Genomic DNA, 18,901 nt, shown 5'->3' with positions numbered 1-18,901 from the left:
CACATGCTGCCTTTCCTTTGTGCAAACCTCTGCTGCTGAGAGACGCCATGGCATCAATCACTGCCTTGGCCTGGCTGCCCATCAGCTGGTGATGCGCTTGGGCTGGACGCCCAGCAATAGCATAGTTCTTTTGCTTTCCGCGCCACTAAAGACCCAGCTCCATAGGAATGAAAGCCTTTGCCCTGGAGATGCTCTGCTGAAGCAGATGCTGTGACAGCCAAGCTCTTCTCAAGTAGCTCAGAGATCCAGGGATAGTGCTGCCTGCCAACATGAGTGTCTTTCAACTCCACTGCTGATGAAGATCGAATATAAAAGGCAATACCTTCAAATACGATCTACAAGCATGGATAGAGCCTTTTTAACAACCAAAAGAGTCATATATCTGTACTTGCTAAGATATGAATGAATAAGCATCTGCTCCTATGGCTTTTGGGTTAGCAGGCAAAATGTTCACACCTTAGCTACCTTATAAAAAAATAGTGTTGTGTAGTGTTGGACTAGGATTCAAATCCCCACTTAAAACACTGGGTGACCTTGAAGATGATGATATTGGATTTATACCCTGCCCTTCACTCTGAATTTCAATGTCTCAGAGCAGCTTAGACTCTCCTTTACCTCCCCCCCCCCCGCCAACAGACACCCTGTGAGGTGGGTAGTGCTGAGAGAGCTCTCCCAGAAGCTGCCCTTTCAAGGACAACTCTGCAAGAGCTATGGCTGACCCAAGGCCATTCCAGCAGCTGCAAGTGGAGGAGTGGGGAATCAAACCCTGTTCCCCCAGATAAGAGTCCACGCACTTAAAGTGTAATAGATAGAAAGTTCCTCCAAAGTACATCTTGCTGTAATGGCTCTGCTACACCTGAAGCTTGTGTCATAGAAATGTTTATTTGCCTAACAGAAATACAGGATGTTTAAAAATGCCTTCTTCAAAGCATCCATGGAGCCCTGGATGCTGATGCCATTGCATTTAGTACCTCAACATTCTTCAGTTCTGGGGTGTGTTATGAAAGAGGGGATGACAAAGTTCTGGTTACTTATTCCCCCCACAGCTGTGCATGCTCAAAGACACCACAACCCTCGGCAGCAACAAATAGGGCAGGACCCAATACCCAGATATTTACAGTAGTGTTTGGCTTCTATCTGGTGCAGTATAGGTCAGCAAGTTTCTGTGGCATACAAGACAACCACGTGTCCCATCTGCATCTTCTAGAATCTGCCCAGATTGAGAATGATTTGGAGAGTCAGATGAAGAAGTAGCTCAAGTTCCAGGGGTGTCCATTCCCTTTTTGCCATAACATGATCTGAGGCACAGGACCAGCAGTCCACTGAGCATTGTACAGTTCAGTCTGCTCACATGGAAAAGAAGCTATTATGATTTGCAAAATGCAACAATTTCTTCTTAAGGCCTTGTAAGAACCAATGACAGCCAGCATTATGTAACAACTTTTGAAGATGCATTCAAGAATCTCTTCATTCCCTGCTGTACCACAGTATCTACCTGGCTATATTTATTATATAATTTATTGTTCCATTCTACAAGCACTGCTTTTATTCATTGCTAAATGGCAACATTTTTTAGTCTTACAGTTTCTTGAAGACTGACAGATGGGGTCAAATTAAAGGTTTGTCCAGCAGTATTTCTTGTATTTAATGGCAACCAAGACTAAATAGATGCTTGAGAAGCATGTGTGAAGCTCCCTACTTTTGCAGCCTCTGTATTTAATGTGAACCACTGTCTTCTCACAGCCCCAGATAATAGGGTGGATCTTATTAATTACATAGTTTGCCTAGCCTTACTCTTCCAAACTATTCTGCAGCCCATAGAAATGCATTTTGGATTACAAAAACCGTGTAAGCACCTTGGCTTGGAGTGGTAAATTGTCCATTTCATACTTGTGTGATGGGTGGCACACTTGTTGTTGGGCTGCATCTCATTTGCAGTCCTGAACATGCATCTCTGAAAGGAACAGGACATGAAGCATGGGGAGCAAAACCACAGGCTCCGTTTGATGTTCTTCTGTGTTTTCCAGCAACAGCTCTCAAAGGGCTATGTGTGTGTGAAGGGTCTGTTAGGCGGCAGCTACTTGCCAGGTTATGGGAACGTTTCTTCACCATGTGGTTAGTGCACAGTTTCATAGCCCCAGCTTGGCTATAAAGCTGTACTGGGCCCCTGGGAATGCATCCTGTAATGGCTCTGCCAGCAGACAGGCATGTTTGCTTAATAGGATTGTATGACAGGCTGTCTAATTCACCCAGTTTCCAACACCTTCTGTCTCTAAACACACCTGTGTAAGGAACCCCCAGGGTCATCTAGCAAAACTTCTTACAGTGGCATTGCTGAAGTAGGCTAACAGACTTCTCATTCAATAGAGCACTGTGAGATTCAGTATGAGACAGAGCTTGTGCGTCTCTGGCAGCTTTTGTGAAGCAAGGGAGAATTTGGGTAGGTTCTGTTTCTTCTAACACAGGAGAACTGCATTCTCCCAGATTCTTCTGTGCAGTCTAATAAATTAAAAAGTGATAATAATAAAAAAAAATCTCATGAAAACAGGTAATCTGTCCTGCATTGAAGCTGGTATATATTTATTTATTTATTTAAAGCTGTTGCAGATATTTTATGTCTAGTTTTCTGTGAAGTTTGCAGAAATCTAGAGTAGGCTTGTCACACTGGGTCAGATCCTATTCTTTGTATCACCTCTTCAAGGGGACTATCCCAGGAATAACCCACAGCCCTTCTTTTGGCAGGATTACTGGCTATCACTGCTCTACAAGCAGCTTGTTGGGCCCCGGGTACTTGCTGTTCATGTGGCTGGACTGCAGCAGAAACCTCGCCCTGGCAGAGTGATTCGTGACAAGCTGCGCATCTATGCTCACTGCACCAGCTACCACAAGTGAGTCTGTGGGTCATTCCATGGGGCAGGCAGAGCTACTTAAGTAAACATGGGGGCTGGGGCAGACGAATACCGAATCAACCCTGGTGATCAATGGGATGACAGATGTCACAGCTAGGTCAGCCTCACAGTCACAGAGGAATACTCAAGAGAATGTACTCAGTACTGACCATAACCTGTAGAGTAAATGTCAGCCACCACAGGTATGCCTTCTTGCTCCACCATCCCAAGCTCCTGTGTGGGTCTGTACCCACCAAAGAATGGGACACAGTTATTGCTGCCAGTCAAGGTTATGTGCCCCTTTCCATTTATAAGAGGGGTCTGAGTTCTTCTGCTGCAGCAGCAAAGTTGGTTATTGTTGGTTATATGGCCTGGGACCTGCCTACCTGAAGGACCGTCTCTCCCCACATGTTCCCCAGAGAGCACTGAGGTCAGGAACACAAAATCTCCTCACTATCCCCGGGCCAAAAGAAGCCCGCCTGAAAGCCACCAGGGAAAGGGCTTTCTCCGTTATGGCCCCCGTATGGTGGAATCAGCTGCCGGAAGAGGTGAGGGCCCTGCAGGACTTAGCGCAGTTCCGCAGGGCCTGTAAGACGACCCTCTTCCGGCTAGCCTATACCTAGCCTACATTTAGCTAGGATAACAACCTGAGGAAACTGGCCAGCCATCTGTTCACAGGAAACTGAATTACTCTGTTTTAATGTTTTAACTGCTTAAATTATTTAATTGTTTTACATTTGAAATTGTTTACTTTTAAGTTTGATTAATTGTTGGAAGCCGCCCTGAGCCATTCGTGGGAAGGGCGGGATATAAATCCCAAATAAATAAATAAATAAATAAATTGTTGAGGACAGAGTAGGAGGGCCTGATTTTCTGCCTTTCTGTCCACCCCCTGCACAATTTTGCATCCTTACTTGCTCAAGTTGTGCAGGTATGGTGAGGGGTGGGAAATAGCTCTGGTGATGATAGGGATGAGCAGCTATCTCTGGGACTGGGCGAGAGCCTTTGTGGCACAATTCCTATCAAGGTGAGATCAAGGGAGTATATTTCCCCTAAGGCCCCAGTGTCTGGTTACAGTTCCCCTCTCCTCACATTTGGGGCGCTCAACCTAGCTAGTGTTTCTGTGATAAGACTTTTCAAAGCATCCTGTGAGTGCAGGGCCTGGGACTTCCCTGCATACACAGGTCCCTATTGTTGCTCCTTTACACAGTCCAGATGCTTTCAACAAGCCTCCCCCTCCACCACCCTCCTCCTGAAGGGGGAATCCTGGCCAATGACTGACAGGAAACTGGCAACTGGAACAAATGGGAAGGAGAGATAAGCAGGTAGGGACAGGTGGGCAGCACCTTGGCTCCATCTCATGCCCAGGGTAAGGATGGGGGGGGGGGGGGATGATCAGAAGGAAAGGAAACTTCCCTGCTTTTAGCATTGCTATATAAGCTTGCTCAGCTCAAGCAAGTCCTTTAGATGCTGGAAGTACTTCTGTGGTTCTCCCTGGGGCAACAATAATATTTACAAAGTACATTTCCTAATTGCTCCAAATGCCCCCCATGATCTTGGTAATCCTTACAAAGTCTTGTTAACAGACCAGTATTATTATCTCCATATTACAGATGGAGGCTAGAGCTGACACAGAGGGGCTTACCAATGAATTCAGTAGCCTGAGTTGAGATTTCAACTGGGTGCTCTTTCAGCTATGCTCCACTAGCTCACAAACTTTTTTTAAAAACATAGGTTTCTTTAGCCATATATTATGCTATTTAGCAAATGGTTTCTCATAAATAGCCTTAATGCAGATTATATTTCTCAGGTAAAACTGTAAATGCTGGCTGAATCAGAGGGATTCACTTAATATTGGACATTTCTACTGATCTTTCTACTGGGTGTGGCATACATACTACACTCAGAATAACAATCATCCCACTGGTCAGAAATGTGGCTGCTGCACCCATCTTATGCACTGTCAGGTGTTCCCTTTACCACACAGGTTAGTGACTCCAAGAAGCACTATCAAAGGTTTAATCAAATGGTAGCCTTGGAAGGTCATTTAGTATAACACCCCGACACTCACACTTCAAGGGGGAACCCTCCTCCCTCAAGCCCCCACCCACCCTGATAATGCATTTGGCCAAAATGTACCGTATGCACTCAGTTGGCGCATACCAGAAGGCACCTGCATAGCCATGCCCTCAGTCCTTGCTTTGTCCACAGGAAACCACACTGAAATATCGCTTGCCCAAGCCATTCTATTAACCCTAGAGCAGGGGTGTCAAACTCATTTGTTATGAGGAATGGATCTGACATAAATTAGACCTTGTCAGGCCAGACCGTTTATCATAAAATGTCATACTATGTAATGGAGATATAAATTTTATAAAGGACACAGACAAAAACAATTTTTTAAAAAACAAGATTTTTTAAAACTTAAAACATGCTTAAAAGATTAGCACTCTTGCAATATTGTGTTTATTTAAGTCTCTGATAACTGACACCTCTCTTGCTCTGAATTATTGCATCAAAATCTGGAAACAATGTCTGTGCTGTAGCAATCTTGAGTATGCTGTTCAGGTGTTGTTCCAAGTGTGTGTAAGTTGCAACCAACTTCTGATTTATTTACATTCATTACAGAAAACTCATGGTCAATGCTTTGGTTGGGCATCGTGAGCTTTTGTACATATGTTGCTTTGGGAGCTGGTCAGCCAATGAAGAAAATAGAGGCTTTGCTCTGTAGCTCCTGTGTGATTATTGAGCAAGCCTGGCAAAGCAAGCTGTGATGCAGAAGGAAGCAAGAGAGAGAAAAGGAAGCAGATGACAGTGAGTTGCTCACGGGCATGATAGGAGCCCTCCAGGGGCCTGATCCGGCCCTCGAGTCTCACGTTTGACACCCCTGCCCTAGAACAACAGGCTCTGAGTACATTCATGCAGTTATATTGTCTACTATTGTAGAAAGTTTAGGGGGAAATCTTTGTGGCATACAAAAGATGTCAGAGCACCTATCTGAACATGAGTATATAGGAAGCTCTTCACACAGTTATGAATTCTGTTAGACAAAAAGGAGCTTCTGCATGCTCCTTCACATCTGCTTCTTTCTTTCCATGAAACTGGAATCTAGGAATCTACAGAACAGTACAGAGGTCCTTAGGTCTGGAAGTGGTCAACATAAATTGACATATGTTGATTTGTTAAGCCACAGCTGATGAATACTGCAGTATCTTGGGAAATTTGCATATGACTCTGCTCCCTCTTGTTCTCCCAGCCACAATTATGTCCGTGGGTCTGTCACGCTCTACATCATCAACTTGCACCGGTCCCGGAAGAAAATCAAGCTGGTGGGTACCCTTCGAGACAAACTTGTGCACCAATATGTGCTGCAGCCCTATGGTCAGGAAGGACTGTATTCTAGGTGAGTACTATTGCCCTGGTAGGGAAAAGGATCCATTTGCTCCTGATTGACAAAGGCCACTGACAGAAAGGCTTAGTGCCTTAAGAAACGTCTGTGGGCATACTACAGACACCAAGCTAATCTAAATTATTTGTGCCAATTCTATTTGGTCCAAGCTCATCTACCTACACATGCACTGTCTCTTCCAATACACTGTGATGGCTCTACACCAGTAATTTTACTTCCCACTTTCTGCTGCCCCTGCTAGTTTATATATACTTTCATCCAGCTTTGTATTACAGTGTGAATGCCAACAATCCACCTACATCAGACTAGGCTTCTTATACCCTGTATAGGGTTAATCTGTAAATAAGGTTTCAGCCAAATCCAATAGTTTACTCTGCTTTATACTAAGTCAGATCAATGATAGCACAATAGCTAATGGCAGCTGTCTCTAGTTCTCAGTCTGTTCCAACTCTCCTATTAGATATTTTGTTTTAACAGAAGATGCAAAGCAGGTGCTCTATCACTGAACTATGGTTTTCCCATTTTTTGGTATACAAATGTGTTCAAAAAAGCCTTGTCCAGACATACTGTCACCATATAAAAAAAGGACAAAGGACAAGAGTGGTCACATAAAAAGTGGCCCAATGCCCAGATCAGAGTTCATTGCTATTAATTTAACTACAGTGTTTTAAAAACTGACTGGTGGTTTCTCCTCTGTTTGGGGGTGAATTGTGAGGTTATCTGTTCCAATTCATTTTTGCTCTGTCACAGGAGCTGGTGCAACCCTCCATTCTGTGCTGTCACCAAACTAGACATGATGCTTTCCCACAAAGTTCCTCCCATTAACATTACACTACAGGCAACTTCTGGGAACTGATTTCCCAAGAGCTGCAGGGGCCTGATTTGGATTGGGGCTGCATATGGGGGAATGAGGGGCTTCATCCTTCCCCCACACCATTGTTCCAAGCCATGATGACTCCACAGGGTGCTATTTGCTAGTTATATATTTTCCATAGTTAGTCTTACCTACTGTTTCTGTTCTTTATAGAACACAGCCTCTGGGGTTGTATTTTGAAAGGAAAAGCAGCACTGGGGAAGAGAGCTACTCCTACTCCACTCTTTCTGCTTCAGTTATTTTCCTGCCAAAAATCTCCCCCAAGCTGTTTTTAAATACCCTGGGGAAAAGAGAGGCAAGTAAATTTTCCTAGTGGAACATAAAATCAGTTTGAGGTGGCAGTTTTCTTTAGGGCAATGGTGTGAGTAGAAAGGGCTAAGAAGCCTATTTCCCCACCCCCATCTTTGCCATCAAGTCACATCCTCAACAGCACTGTTCTGTTTTTCAAAAAGTCAGCAAATTAGAGGTCATGTGTATGCTTGTCCCTGATTGGGCTGTTCTTGTTCTTTTATATGAGAGTGAGTACCTCATTAAACAGATACTAGCTTTGCAAAAACTATTTTGTATAAATAACTCCCAGCATGCCTGATCTCAGAAAGTGTCCCATCTACCTTTTTAACAGTATCAGAGACTTTTTCTTCTTTATTTTTAAATTGTTTTAACATATATCGTCATTTGCCATCTTGCTATTTTATTTACTTATTTAAACATTTTACTATCCCACTTCCATCAAAAAGACCCTTTGGACACCTTAAATTCCACAATACAATACAAAAACAGCAGTTTCTATTGGTGATGGCAAGGAGAAATTTGTTCTAAACGTCCACTGCTTTAAAATTCCACAGAGACACCCCCTACCCCCTTCTGCATGTCACATCAAGGCTATTGCTCTATGCTGAAGCATAATTGTGTACTGTTAGCATTATTTTATATTACTTTTTAAATAGTGAACTCATAGTCTTAAAAGGAGGAAGCAGGTATGTTCTTAACACTCAGAAATTAGTGTCAGAATAAGGTGGGAGAATGCAATTAAAATGGTATGCAGCAGGAGGCACCGGTTCCTATGCATCTAAGCATCCACCCAGATTAATTAGAGGAAGTGTGAGTGCATTGTGCAGTGGGAAGGCTGGAACAACCTGTCAGCCCTTGGAGTACTCTTAATTAGTTGGCCTTTCATCCCCTTTGGCACACTGCAGTTGCAGAGACTAGGATCAAATTCACTTGAGCCTTGATGTGCACATGTGAAAAACAGAAAAGCCATTTTATGTGCACTTAGACCAGATCTTTTTACTTGATTGGCAGTCATGCACAAAGCCTGATTTACAGTTGTATTCCAGCCCTCCATTTTACAATACATGTGTGATTTTTAGATCTCTTATTCAGTTCTGAAGTTCACTGGCTGTTCCCCAGTGTGAAAAGAATATGACATCATCCTCAGGGCTCAAGCATCTTCAGTTTCTGAGGATGCGGAAGAGAGCCAATGCTGGCCTCCAGGCTCTCTCAAAGCTTGCTATCAGGTTGTGCCAGGCAGAAACAAGTACTCTGTTCCTCTTGGGGCCTGGGGGTAGAACCAGGCCTGCCATTATGGGTAGCTGAGGGCATTCTCATTCAAATTTCTCTTTTTATGCAGGTCTGTGCAGCTTAATGGACAGCTGCTAACCATGGTGGATGATGGATCCCTGCCTCATTTGAAACCCCGTCCCCTTCGTCCTGGCCGGACCCTGGTTATCCCACCACTCACCATGAGTTTCTACGTGGTAAAGAATGTTAATGCTCTGGCCTGCCGGTATCGGTAGCTCCACCCACTCTACTGCCAAGAGTAGACCTGATAGGCCTCTCAAGGCATCTCTTGGCAAAGTGCTTGCTTCTCAGGTAGGTGTGACAGAAGGCACAAGGAAAAATGGGAAAGGCTTCTGAGAAACTTCGTGGGTGAATGTAAGCGCTGGCTGGCCACAGCCCTCTCACAGACAACAGCTGTGATGTTCTTGACACCACCCCTACAGTGACCAGTCCATGCTAAACTAGGAAAGGAGATGTGTGTTCTCCTCCTGCCTACGTTTGATGAAATCCTTCCCCACCCCCTTCTTCATGGAAAGAATAGTATACTAGAGCGAGCAGGAACTGCCTGGCAAGCTATTCTGCTGAAGGGTGGGGTACAGAGATGCTGCTGCAGACACTTGGAAGAATAGGGAAACTTGAATCCGCTACAAAAAATGACAGATCCAGGGAAGCTGCCTCTGCTAGTCTCCTTTGTGTGGTACTGACAGCCTGGGAAACATCTTAAACCCTGTGTCTTCTGCAGAAGCAATGGTCATAGTGTGAGGAGTTTGTGCCACCTTGTGGAGAGGCGACAAGGCTCTGAGAGAGAAAGGTGGACTCCTGCCTTTCTTTACAGAACTGTGCATGAGCAAGATGCACCCACCGCCCTATCGTTCCTGTATCTGCCACTGACAAGAAAGACCTCAGATTCCTGACCGTTAGGTTTTATTCTTGTGGGAGCCACTCCCCCTGCTGGCAAGAGGCAGAAGCATCCAAAAAAACAGAACAGCAAGCTATGTCGTTGTTGAGCACCAGATGGAGCACATAGAAATGGAGATACATAGAGATGGAGAAGCCAGAACACCCTCTTGCAGAAAGAAAAAGCTAATAGTGCTGAAGAGTCAGTCCAGATAAGAATCATCAGGGTGTTCGTAGCTGCTCACGTCCAGCAGTGTTGTGGGGTGGGGAGAAGAGGTTTGGTCTTGGCCACTGTCAATAATGCTGCCCTCTGGGAGCATTTGCTGTAAATGTTAATTATTAAATTATATTTTCTGAAGAACTGAAAAGGATACTTGAATATTTGGGGGGCGACATGGGCCTCTATGAGAATCCTGATTTCCCCCTAAAAGGATTAAGGGTTTTGACAGTTTAAAAATCATTGAGAAAGAAATGAGAACCTTTTAGAACAGTGGCCCCCAACCTTTTTGGCACCAGGGACCGGTTTTGTTGAAGACAATTTATCCACGGACCGGGGAGGGGGAGGGATGCTGGGAGTTTTGCCACCCCAGGCTGCCCCCCACGCCCATGCCACATCCCTGCCCCCCATGAGGGTCTTTAAATGGGGGGAGAGACTGGGGCTGTTTCTGCTCCCACTCCCATTTAAAGACCCCCATTGATCAGCTGATTGGTGGAGGTCTATAAATGGGGGGTAGGCTAAGGTCACAGCAGCGGCACCCCTTCTGCCGACCCGGGACCTTGCAAGGGGAGGCAGCCTTGGAGCAAGGCCGTGCTGCCTCTTTAGTCCAGGGCTGCTCTGCCTCACTCCATGGCCCGGTTGCTAGCAGTCCATGGACCGGTACTGGTTCATGGCCTGGTGGTTGGGGACCCCTGTTTTAGAGGTTTGAAAGTTATCATTGTAACCTCTTGGTATTTGCTTCAGAATAAAGAATCCTTAATTCCCTTCACCTGGCATTTGCATTTGCCTAGGTGTTCCACCTAACTCTAGAAGGATCATGATGCACCTGTTCTTCCAAACACAGCTCTGTATTTGCTAAGCCCCAAGTTGTTCTACAACTGTAAGCTCCACTGCAAGTCAGCTCTTCCTCAGCCTTTACCAGACCAGGAAACTGTAATATACATGCCCTCAATCAACAGTCTTTGAGGCACACACACAAAATTAGAAACAAACATCACTGCCTCCATATACCAAAGATTCAGGTGGGTAGCTGTGTTGGTCTGAAGCAGCAGAACAAAGTTTGAGTCCAGTGGCACCTTTAAGACCAACAAAGTTTAATTCTGGGTATAAGCTTTTATGTACAGGCACACTTCTTTAGGTAGCAAAGCTGTGTACCCTCTTGAAAACAATACAGCACTTTGTCCAGTTACAGTAAACGAATGACATTAAGACCAGGGAATCTCTTATCAGAACTCCCTTCTCCACCTCTGCGTTTCTATCCAACTCATCTACTATCTGGACAGAACATGATCTTGGCCTACACACATGATATAGGCAATTGTGGAATTGATATAAAATTGAAAAGAACAAGGCCAGGAAGAAACAGTCTCTATAGTTGTCTTTGTTCAGGTAAGTCCTGGGTAGCCTTATGTCCCTGCATTGTCCAGTCCTTGACAGAACACCAAAAAAATACTGATTTCTTTCTCTAAAGAGACAAAGTACCCTTTGCAGCTTATCTTGGATAAGTCTACTTTTGAACCCCATTTCTATAGAAATAAAAAGTACTGGGAATCAAAAGGAAAAGATGAAATAGAGAAAAGCCAGAACTGACTAATTTGTCCATCACCAATGCTCCCCAGTCCAGTAGTAGATACTTGCCTAGGGTTATTACTAATATAGCGAGCCTCTTCCTTCAAATCTCCAGTGGTAAGATAACCAATATGAGAAGATGTAAAAATGTCAAAATATATAATGTATACCCCTAAAACGTCTTCCATTGAGTGGAGAATGGACATAACAACCACAATAGAAAGATCCCACATTAATGTGTCTGCTGTCCTCCAATATTTACTCCTTTCTCAATAGCAACTAACTAGACTGTCTCTGCAGACTCTTTCCCTAGACTCACTGAAAAGCTGTCACTCTAAGGAATGTCACACTGTTTGCTGATCCACTTGCCAGGGGAGCTACTGCAAGCTTTTTGGATGCAGCAGGCTCAATGACATCAATTCTATATTGTTACTGTTACTAGAACACCATCAATAGAGTTTTACAAAGTAATGACAAAAAGACACATCCTTGCCCCAAAGAGCTTGCAATTTAATTATTGTCAAAACGGTGACAGAAAGAAAATAAGGTGGCACAAAGGCAAGCTGGAACAATATGCAGTTACTTATTATGCAGAATATGCAGTTACACATTTACTTAAAATATTTATTTCCTGCCTCTCTGTATAAATGCCTGCAGAATACAACAATATCTATAAACAGAACTATTATTTAGTACATTTTTATCCCACCCTTCCTCCAAGGAGCTCAGGCTTGCATGTATTTTTCTCCCCGCCTCCATTTTATCTTTACAACCCCACAAAGCTAAGGTTAACACTGCAAGGTTAGGCTTAAAAAGCATGACTGGCCTGAGGTTGCTCAGTAAGATTTATGGCAAGCAAGGATTTGAACACAGACTTCCCAGTTCCTAGTTCAACCACACTAGTGTAGTGCTCTTACAGGGCCATCCTAATCAAAGCTGTACCTTCTAAGTTCATTGACTCAGTAGACTTAGAACAAAGTAACCAAGCTTAGGATGGAACTGTTACAACCAGTATAAGCTGACATAAAACAAGGGAAAGCCTTATGGTGGTCATGCAGTGGAGAGGGGTGGGCTCTAAAACAACTGCTTGTGGACTGAAGAATATCCAATCCCCCACTCTGGACGCTCCTATAATTTTTTTAACCCATCCACCCAAAATCAAATAAAAAGGGGAGGACAAGCTTTAAATTAAAGATTGGTAGTATGTAAACTATGGGCTCTCTAATGGAAATCTTATAGAATAGACTAAGGGTGTAATACATAAGGAAAATAGAGACCCCTGCATTTTTTTTACTTGACACACAAGAAACAGATGGAGATGAACCAGAAAGGTTTATTTAACAGAAAACAAAGTATTTAAAGGTAAACATCATATGTGAATAACTTAGATATATAAAGTAAATCTGGTTTTCAAATAAAGTAAATAACTCCTGAGGGGAGATTTGATTCCCCCTTCTTTGGACAGGCTACCTCAACAGGTTGAAGGCTACTCTTTTCTCTCACAAGAGCACCTTACCACAGAACCTATACATACCATTTAGGAATGATGGCCACTTAACAGAATACTTGTCACCAATGCTCCCTCTAAGCTATGGAGTCTTGTGAGCAAAAAGTCTACTTTGTGAGCTACTGGCATTAAAGCTGTGAGCTGTGACATAAATTAGTTTGCTCTGGGGCCATTTTTCCTGAGCTAAAACAAAAATGTGTGAGCTGGAGGCTAAAAAAACTGTGAGCTAACTTACACTAACTCAGCTTAGAGGGAACACTGTTTGTCACACCAAAATAAGCTTCCCTAAATTGACCCCATGGGCTCTGATGGGCTGAAAATCATTTGGATTTGCACTGTATCTCACAAGGATTGATTCAGAGCCCTGAAGGAGAGGTGGGACTTTTAAGGATGATTGCCACAGCCTATTGAAAGAATGCTAGGATCCAAGTGAGACAATCTGATATCAACCAATAAAATTCTCTATAGAACATTAATAATTAAACATAGGGTTTAAAAAAAAAAAGAAAATAAAGGCTTTTCAGTGTAATTTATATATGGAGGGACTTCACAAGCTTGGGTACCACTACAGAAAATTCCTTTCTCCAGCAGCCATCTACCTAGTTTGTGATAGTGGGGGCACAGAGAGCAGGAGCTCTGATGAAGCTCTTAATTGGTTAGGGGGTTAATATTGGGTGCTGTGCTGTTTTAGTTATCCTGCTCCCAGGCTGTGAAAAACTTTATAGGTATTAACTAGCTCTACAAAATTGTGCCTGGAAGTGAATCAGAAGCCAACAGAGAGTTTGTAAACTGGTGAGATCTAATCCCTGCAATTTACACCTGCTAGTGGCCTAGGCTCTACATTTTAAACTAGCAGAAGGCACAGAGTGCAATCATAGAGTAATCAGCGTGGGTACTGCTAGCCAGATTATGACTCTCAAGAAAGGGCTGCAGCTGGTAAATGGCACAGGAGCTCTTGCCTCCAACTGTGGCCCCGGAGCAAAAAGCTCCCCAAGCTATGCAACCTCTGCCCAGAACAGACAGACTCTTCAAACAGCCTTATTATCTATCAACAATACCAGTTTTATCTGGACTGAATTTCCATTTGTTAGCTGTCATCTGGCCTACCAGTTCAGGACAACCTCTTTCTAATCTGACAGTTGAAAAGGAGGTCTATAGGTAGCTGTTACCTTCATATAGAATCATAGAGTTGGAAGGGACCTCCAGGGTCATCTAGTCCAACCCCCTGCACAATGCAGGAAATTCACAAATCCCCCCCATCTCCAATGACCCCTGCTCCAAGCCCATAGGATTGCAAAAATGGCCTGGAGAAAAATGGCTGCTTGACCCTAAAGTGGCAAACAGCATTTCCCTGGGTTTGTAAGAAGGGGCAACCCTTCCTGCCACCCTCCTTTATTTTATTATATTATATTTATATCCCACCCTCCCCTGACAGGATCAGGGAAGCTAACAACAGTTAAAACAACATAGAATTCAAATAGAATCACAATAATATCATTAAAATCATTTCATACAATTACAATTTCAGATACCATCACAGTCCCTAGGATCCAAGATGGTGTCATTTAATATATATAATTATGTTAGATATTCTCATTATCTGCCTAAGTTCACAGAATCAGCATTGCTGTCAGATAATGGACAGATGTTCAGAAAATTAGAACTTGCAGATGTAATTTCTGAGCCTCTGTCCATTATTTCTGAGAATTCCTGGAGAACAGGTGAGGTCCCAGAAGACTGGATGAGGGGACAGAAGTCTGGAGGAAGAAGGGGGAAAAGGAGGATCTAGGTAACTACCAACCCGTCAGCTTGATGGCTATACCTGGAAAAGTTTTAGAACAAATCGTCAGTCCTGGAACATTTAGAAAAGATAGCTGTGATCACTAAAAGCCAGCATGGGTTTCTCAAGAACAAGTCATGTCAGACAAACCTGATCTTTTTTGAGGAAGTTACTACCTTGCTAGACCAGGGGAACGCTGTAGACCCTTGATTTCAGTAAGGCTTTTGATAAGGTTCCTCACACTATTCTTGTTGACAAATTGGTAAAATGTGGTTTGGATCCTGTTACTGTTAGGTGGATCTGTAACTGGTTGACAGATCACACCCAAAGATTCCTCAATTGTTCCTCATTCTCTTGGAGAGGAATGACAAGTGGAGTGCCTCAAGAATTTGTCCTGGAACCTGTTTTGTTTACCATCTTTATAAATGATTTGGATGAAGGAATAGAGGGACTGCTTATTAAACTTGCAAATGATACCAAACTGGGAGGGGTTGCAAATGCAGTAGAAGAAAAGAGATAGGATACAGAATGATCTTGGCAGATGGAAAAACTGGGCTAAAACAAATAAAATGAATTTTAACCAGGATAAATGTAGAGTTCTGCATTTAAGTAGGAAAAATCCAATGCATCATTATAGGACAGGAGAGACTTGTCTTAGCAACAGTATTTGTGAAAAGGATCTAGGGGTGTTAGTGGACTGTACACTGAACATGAGTCAACAGTGTGATGTGGTGGCTAAAAAGGCAAATGCAATTTTGGGCTGTATCAACAGAAGTATTGTGTCCATATCACATGAAGTAATGGTATCACTTTACTCTGCTTTGGTTAGACCTCACCTGGGGTACTGTGTTCAGTTTTGGGCACGACAATCTAAGGATATAGACAAGCTGGAACATGTCCAGAGGAGAGCAACAAAGATGTTGAGGGGTCTGGACAAGTCCTATGAGGAAAGGTAGAAGGAACTGAGCATGTTTAGCCTGGAGAAGGGATGACTGAGAGGCAATATGGTCACCATCTTCAAGTACTTGAAGGGCTATCATATAGAGGATGGTGTAGAGTTGTTTTCTATTGCTCCAGAAGGTTGGACCAGAACCAGTGGGTGGAAATTAAAATAATTTCTGGCTAAACATTAGGAAGAACTTCCTGAAAGAGCAGTCCCTCAGTAGAACAGGATTCCTCGGGAGGTGGTGAGCTCTCTTTCCTTGGAGATTTTTATGCAGAGGCTAGATGGCCATCTGACAGCAATGCTGATTTTGTGAACTTAGGCAGATGAGGAGGGCAGGAAGGGCTGCATCAGTGCTTAGTTCTTGTGGCCGTTTCTTACACAGCCAGGGATATGCTGATTGCCATTTTGGGGTCAGTTAACAATTTTTCTCCAGGCCAGTTTGGCAAGGAATTCTGGAGGTTTTTGCCATCTTCTGGGCATGGAGCGGGCATCACTGGGGATGTATGTGTAGTGGGGAGGTTTTTGTAAATTTCCTGCATTATGCAGGGGGTTGTACTAGATGACCATGGAGGTACCTTCCAATTTTATGATTCTATGATTCAGATGGTCATCTAGCCTCTGTTTAAAAACCTCCAAAGGAGAGCCCACCACCTCCCAAGGAAGCCTGTTCCACTGAGGAACTGCTCTGTCAGGAAGTTCTTCTCAATGACATCAGAGCTCAGAGCTCTAGAAACCTCTTCCAGCATTTTTTTACACATATGTTAAAATAGCATGGGAGAGAAAACCCTGCTAACTCTGTATTTTAGATATCACACAGTTCAGCATGGGAGTCCATAGCAATCCTGCCACAACCCACCAATCACAATATCACTTTGAGGACAGGTGGAAATGGAAGCTGCCACACAGTGCATAAGTTACAGCCACACCCCCTGATGTCACCCTGTCACCACCCACTTGTGGAACATAAGGGACAGGACAAAGGAAACAGCAGTGCCACGCGAAGGAGGGTGGTGGTGTAAGCAGGAAGGCTCTAAGAATGCACACTTACCATGGAGTTACACACATGCCTGAATCCTCTTCTGCAATTCTGTTCTTTTTGCCATGTGTGCACTACTGAAGAAGGAAATATGACCACTCCCAGGATTAAGACATATTGAATCCCTAATCTATATCAAGGCCCTACAGCATAACTCACCCCAATGGCAATTTAATATTTGTAGTAACTTTTTGCATTTAGAGGCTCCATGCTGAAGATCATGTACTTTGTGCATAAACCCAGTCCTGGACGCTGGGTTTATGCACACCAGCATATGCTTCTGTGGCCCATTGGGCAGAAGCAACACCCAAGATCTCTTCCATACAAGGGCTCAGGTCTATGGTTGGGTTGGTGGTAGCAGAAGTTACAAAGCACCAGGCAACAGGGATCCAGATACTTGGGCAGCAACAAGAGGATACAAAACTGCACAATGACAGGAGGTGTTTTTGCCATTTCCCTCATAGCTCACTACAAAATGGCAAATGGGACACTGGATTTAATTATGTTCAAACACTTGTTGGCAAAAAGGCAGAGCATACCTTTTGGTAGGCAACAGGCTTATCGGTGACACAAGAGAAGAAATAGAATAAACTTAGAATCCAGTGGCAGCTTTAAGACCTATAAAGTTTTATTCAAGAAAGAAGACATGAGACTATAACCCACACCTCACACACGTGGATGCAGTCCTCTAACCACATATCTGAGTGGGCACACAAAAAAAAGACACATTAGGAATCCCCCAGCAGCCCTTGGCATGATACCAGCCACATACACCTGGTTAGATAGGGCTGCAGAGAAAGAAACAACGTAGTAGAAAAGGACTAGTTCTTTGGGGCAAGCGTCATGCTGACAGGCATGCCAATAATTTTGGGCAACAGTCTGCACTCAGGGGGATCAGTATTGTCACTGTCTCTGATTTGTCGCTGCAATCCTTGTGTATCCCTACCTTTTTATGCAGGCTGCCTGGCTTACAGAATGAGAACACTGATCAGGCAGAGTGTTCAAGAAGACCCTGTCCCTCAACCTTACAAGAGCATAGTTGTGCATGCCACTGGACAACCACTCCAAGCCCCAGGTTAGTAATGAGCACGAAGTGAGAAACTGCACAACTGATTGACCAGAATCACATGTGGAGTTTTAGCCCTGACCTGAATAGCTCAGGCAAGTCTGAACTCATCAGATCTCAGAAGCTAACAGCATCATGTCTGGCAAGTACTTGGCTGGGAGACCTCCCTGGAATACCAGAACTCAGGAGAGTAGGAGCAGGCTTTATTCAGCAGCCATCTCTCTGAAAATCCTCCATGCTCTCAGAAGGGGTCAGTCATGAGAAGTCAACATGACTTGCAGGTGCACACAAACATGCAGATAAAAATACAAAAATACCCACCCACCCCCAAAGTGTGTTTTGAAATCAAGGCACATGAATGACACTTCAGCAAGAACCATGGGAATGTAGGGGAGATGACAGCCAGGAATCCAACATGGCCAGTAGATTGGTTAGAGAAAAGCTAACAAAAACCAGCTCCTTTAGGTCAGTCCTGGTCTACACATACTGCAGAATGAGGTGGCAGAATGGACTGCTGACCTCCAGGAGTATGTCACACTTCTTAATGCTCCCCAAGGCTGCAAACAGAAAGCTGGCACATTAGGAAGCAGACTGGCCAAGAGCCTTCATCCCTGATGTGCTAGTTTCTTTGTAACTTTCAGGGAGTTTTTAATTTATTATTTTGTATATTTGTCTTCTGCTTTACTTCTCAATGGGGACTCAAGGTAGTTAACAATAAAGAAAAGCAACAGACAAGAAAAGGAGGGGAAGTTTCAGATTACTAAGTGGACCTTCTCTCTCCAATCAGCTGTTCTTCAGAGCTATAGGCTCTGATCCTCAGGCTAAGAACCAAGGGGAAAAACATAGTCACAAAGCTTGACTCTCTGGGCTCCCCAGCGTTTTATGTCTGTGTGCAGAGAGGAAAGCAATCTCATCAACACAGCTGCTGTTAACTAGGAGAATCTTCCCCAGTCTCACCCCTAAGTTTTACACCTGGGATGCAGTCACACTCACCATTAAATCCATCTGCAATGCGCCTCTATTATAATCCGCACAACCAATTTTCCGATCAGACAACAGCCAGGCTCCTGTTCTATCCCATGTGGGTCCCATCGCTGGTCGATCAGAGTGCTCTACCGGTCCTCGTTTCATGAGATGTCAATCTGCATTAGC

At 43.8% G+C, this 18,901-nt stretch overlaps 1 protein-coding gene across 1 annotated transcript in view; it reads left to right on the top strand.

The window, feature by feature from the left end:
- The window catches only part of HPSE2 (heparanase 2 (inactive)), a 234,123-nt gene extending 224,134 nt beyond the window's left edge, over positions 1-9,989 (top strand). The window contains exons 10-12 of the mRNA XM_060241861.1: positions 2,743-2,888; positions 6,145-6,291; positions 8,802-9,989. Coding sequence (XP_060097844.1) covers positions 2,743-2,888; positions 6,145-6,291; positions 8,802-8,967 — 459 coding nt within the window. The 3' untranslated portion in view covers positions 8,968-9,989. The remainder of the gene's footprint in view (positions 1-2,742; positions 2,889-6,144; positions 6,292-8,801) is intronic.
- Positions 9,990-18,901: the final 8,912 nt, after the last annotated feature.

Source organism: Heteronotia binoei, chromosome 6 (assembly GCF_032191835.1).
Source record: "Heteronotia binoei isolate CCM8104 ecotype False Entrance Well chromosome 6, APGP_CSIRO_Hbin_v1, whole genome shotgun sequence".
In the NCBI taxonomy this organism is placed as follows: Eukaryota; Metazoa; Chordata; class Lepidosauria; order Squamata; family Gekkonidae; genus Heteronotia; species Heteronotia binoei.
Note: the sequence above shows the minus strand (reverse complement) of the source record. Positions and strands in the feature narration are given on the sequence as shown.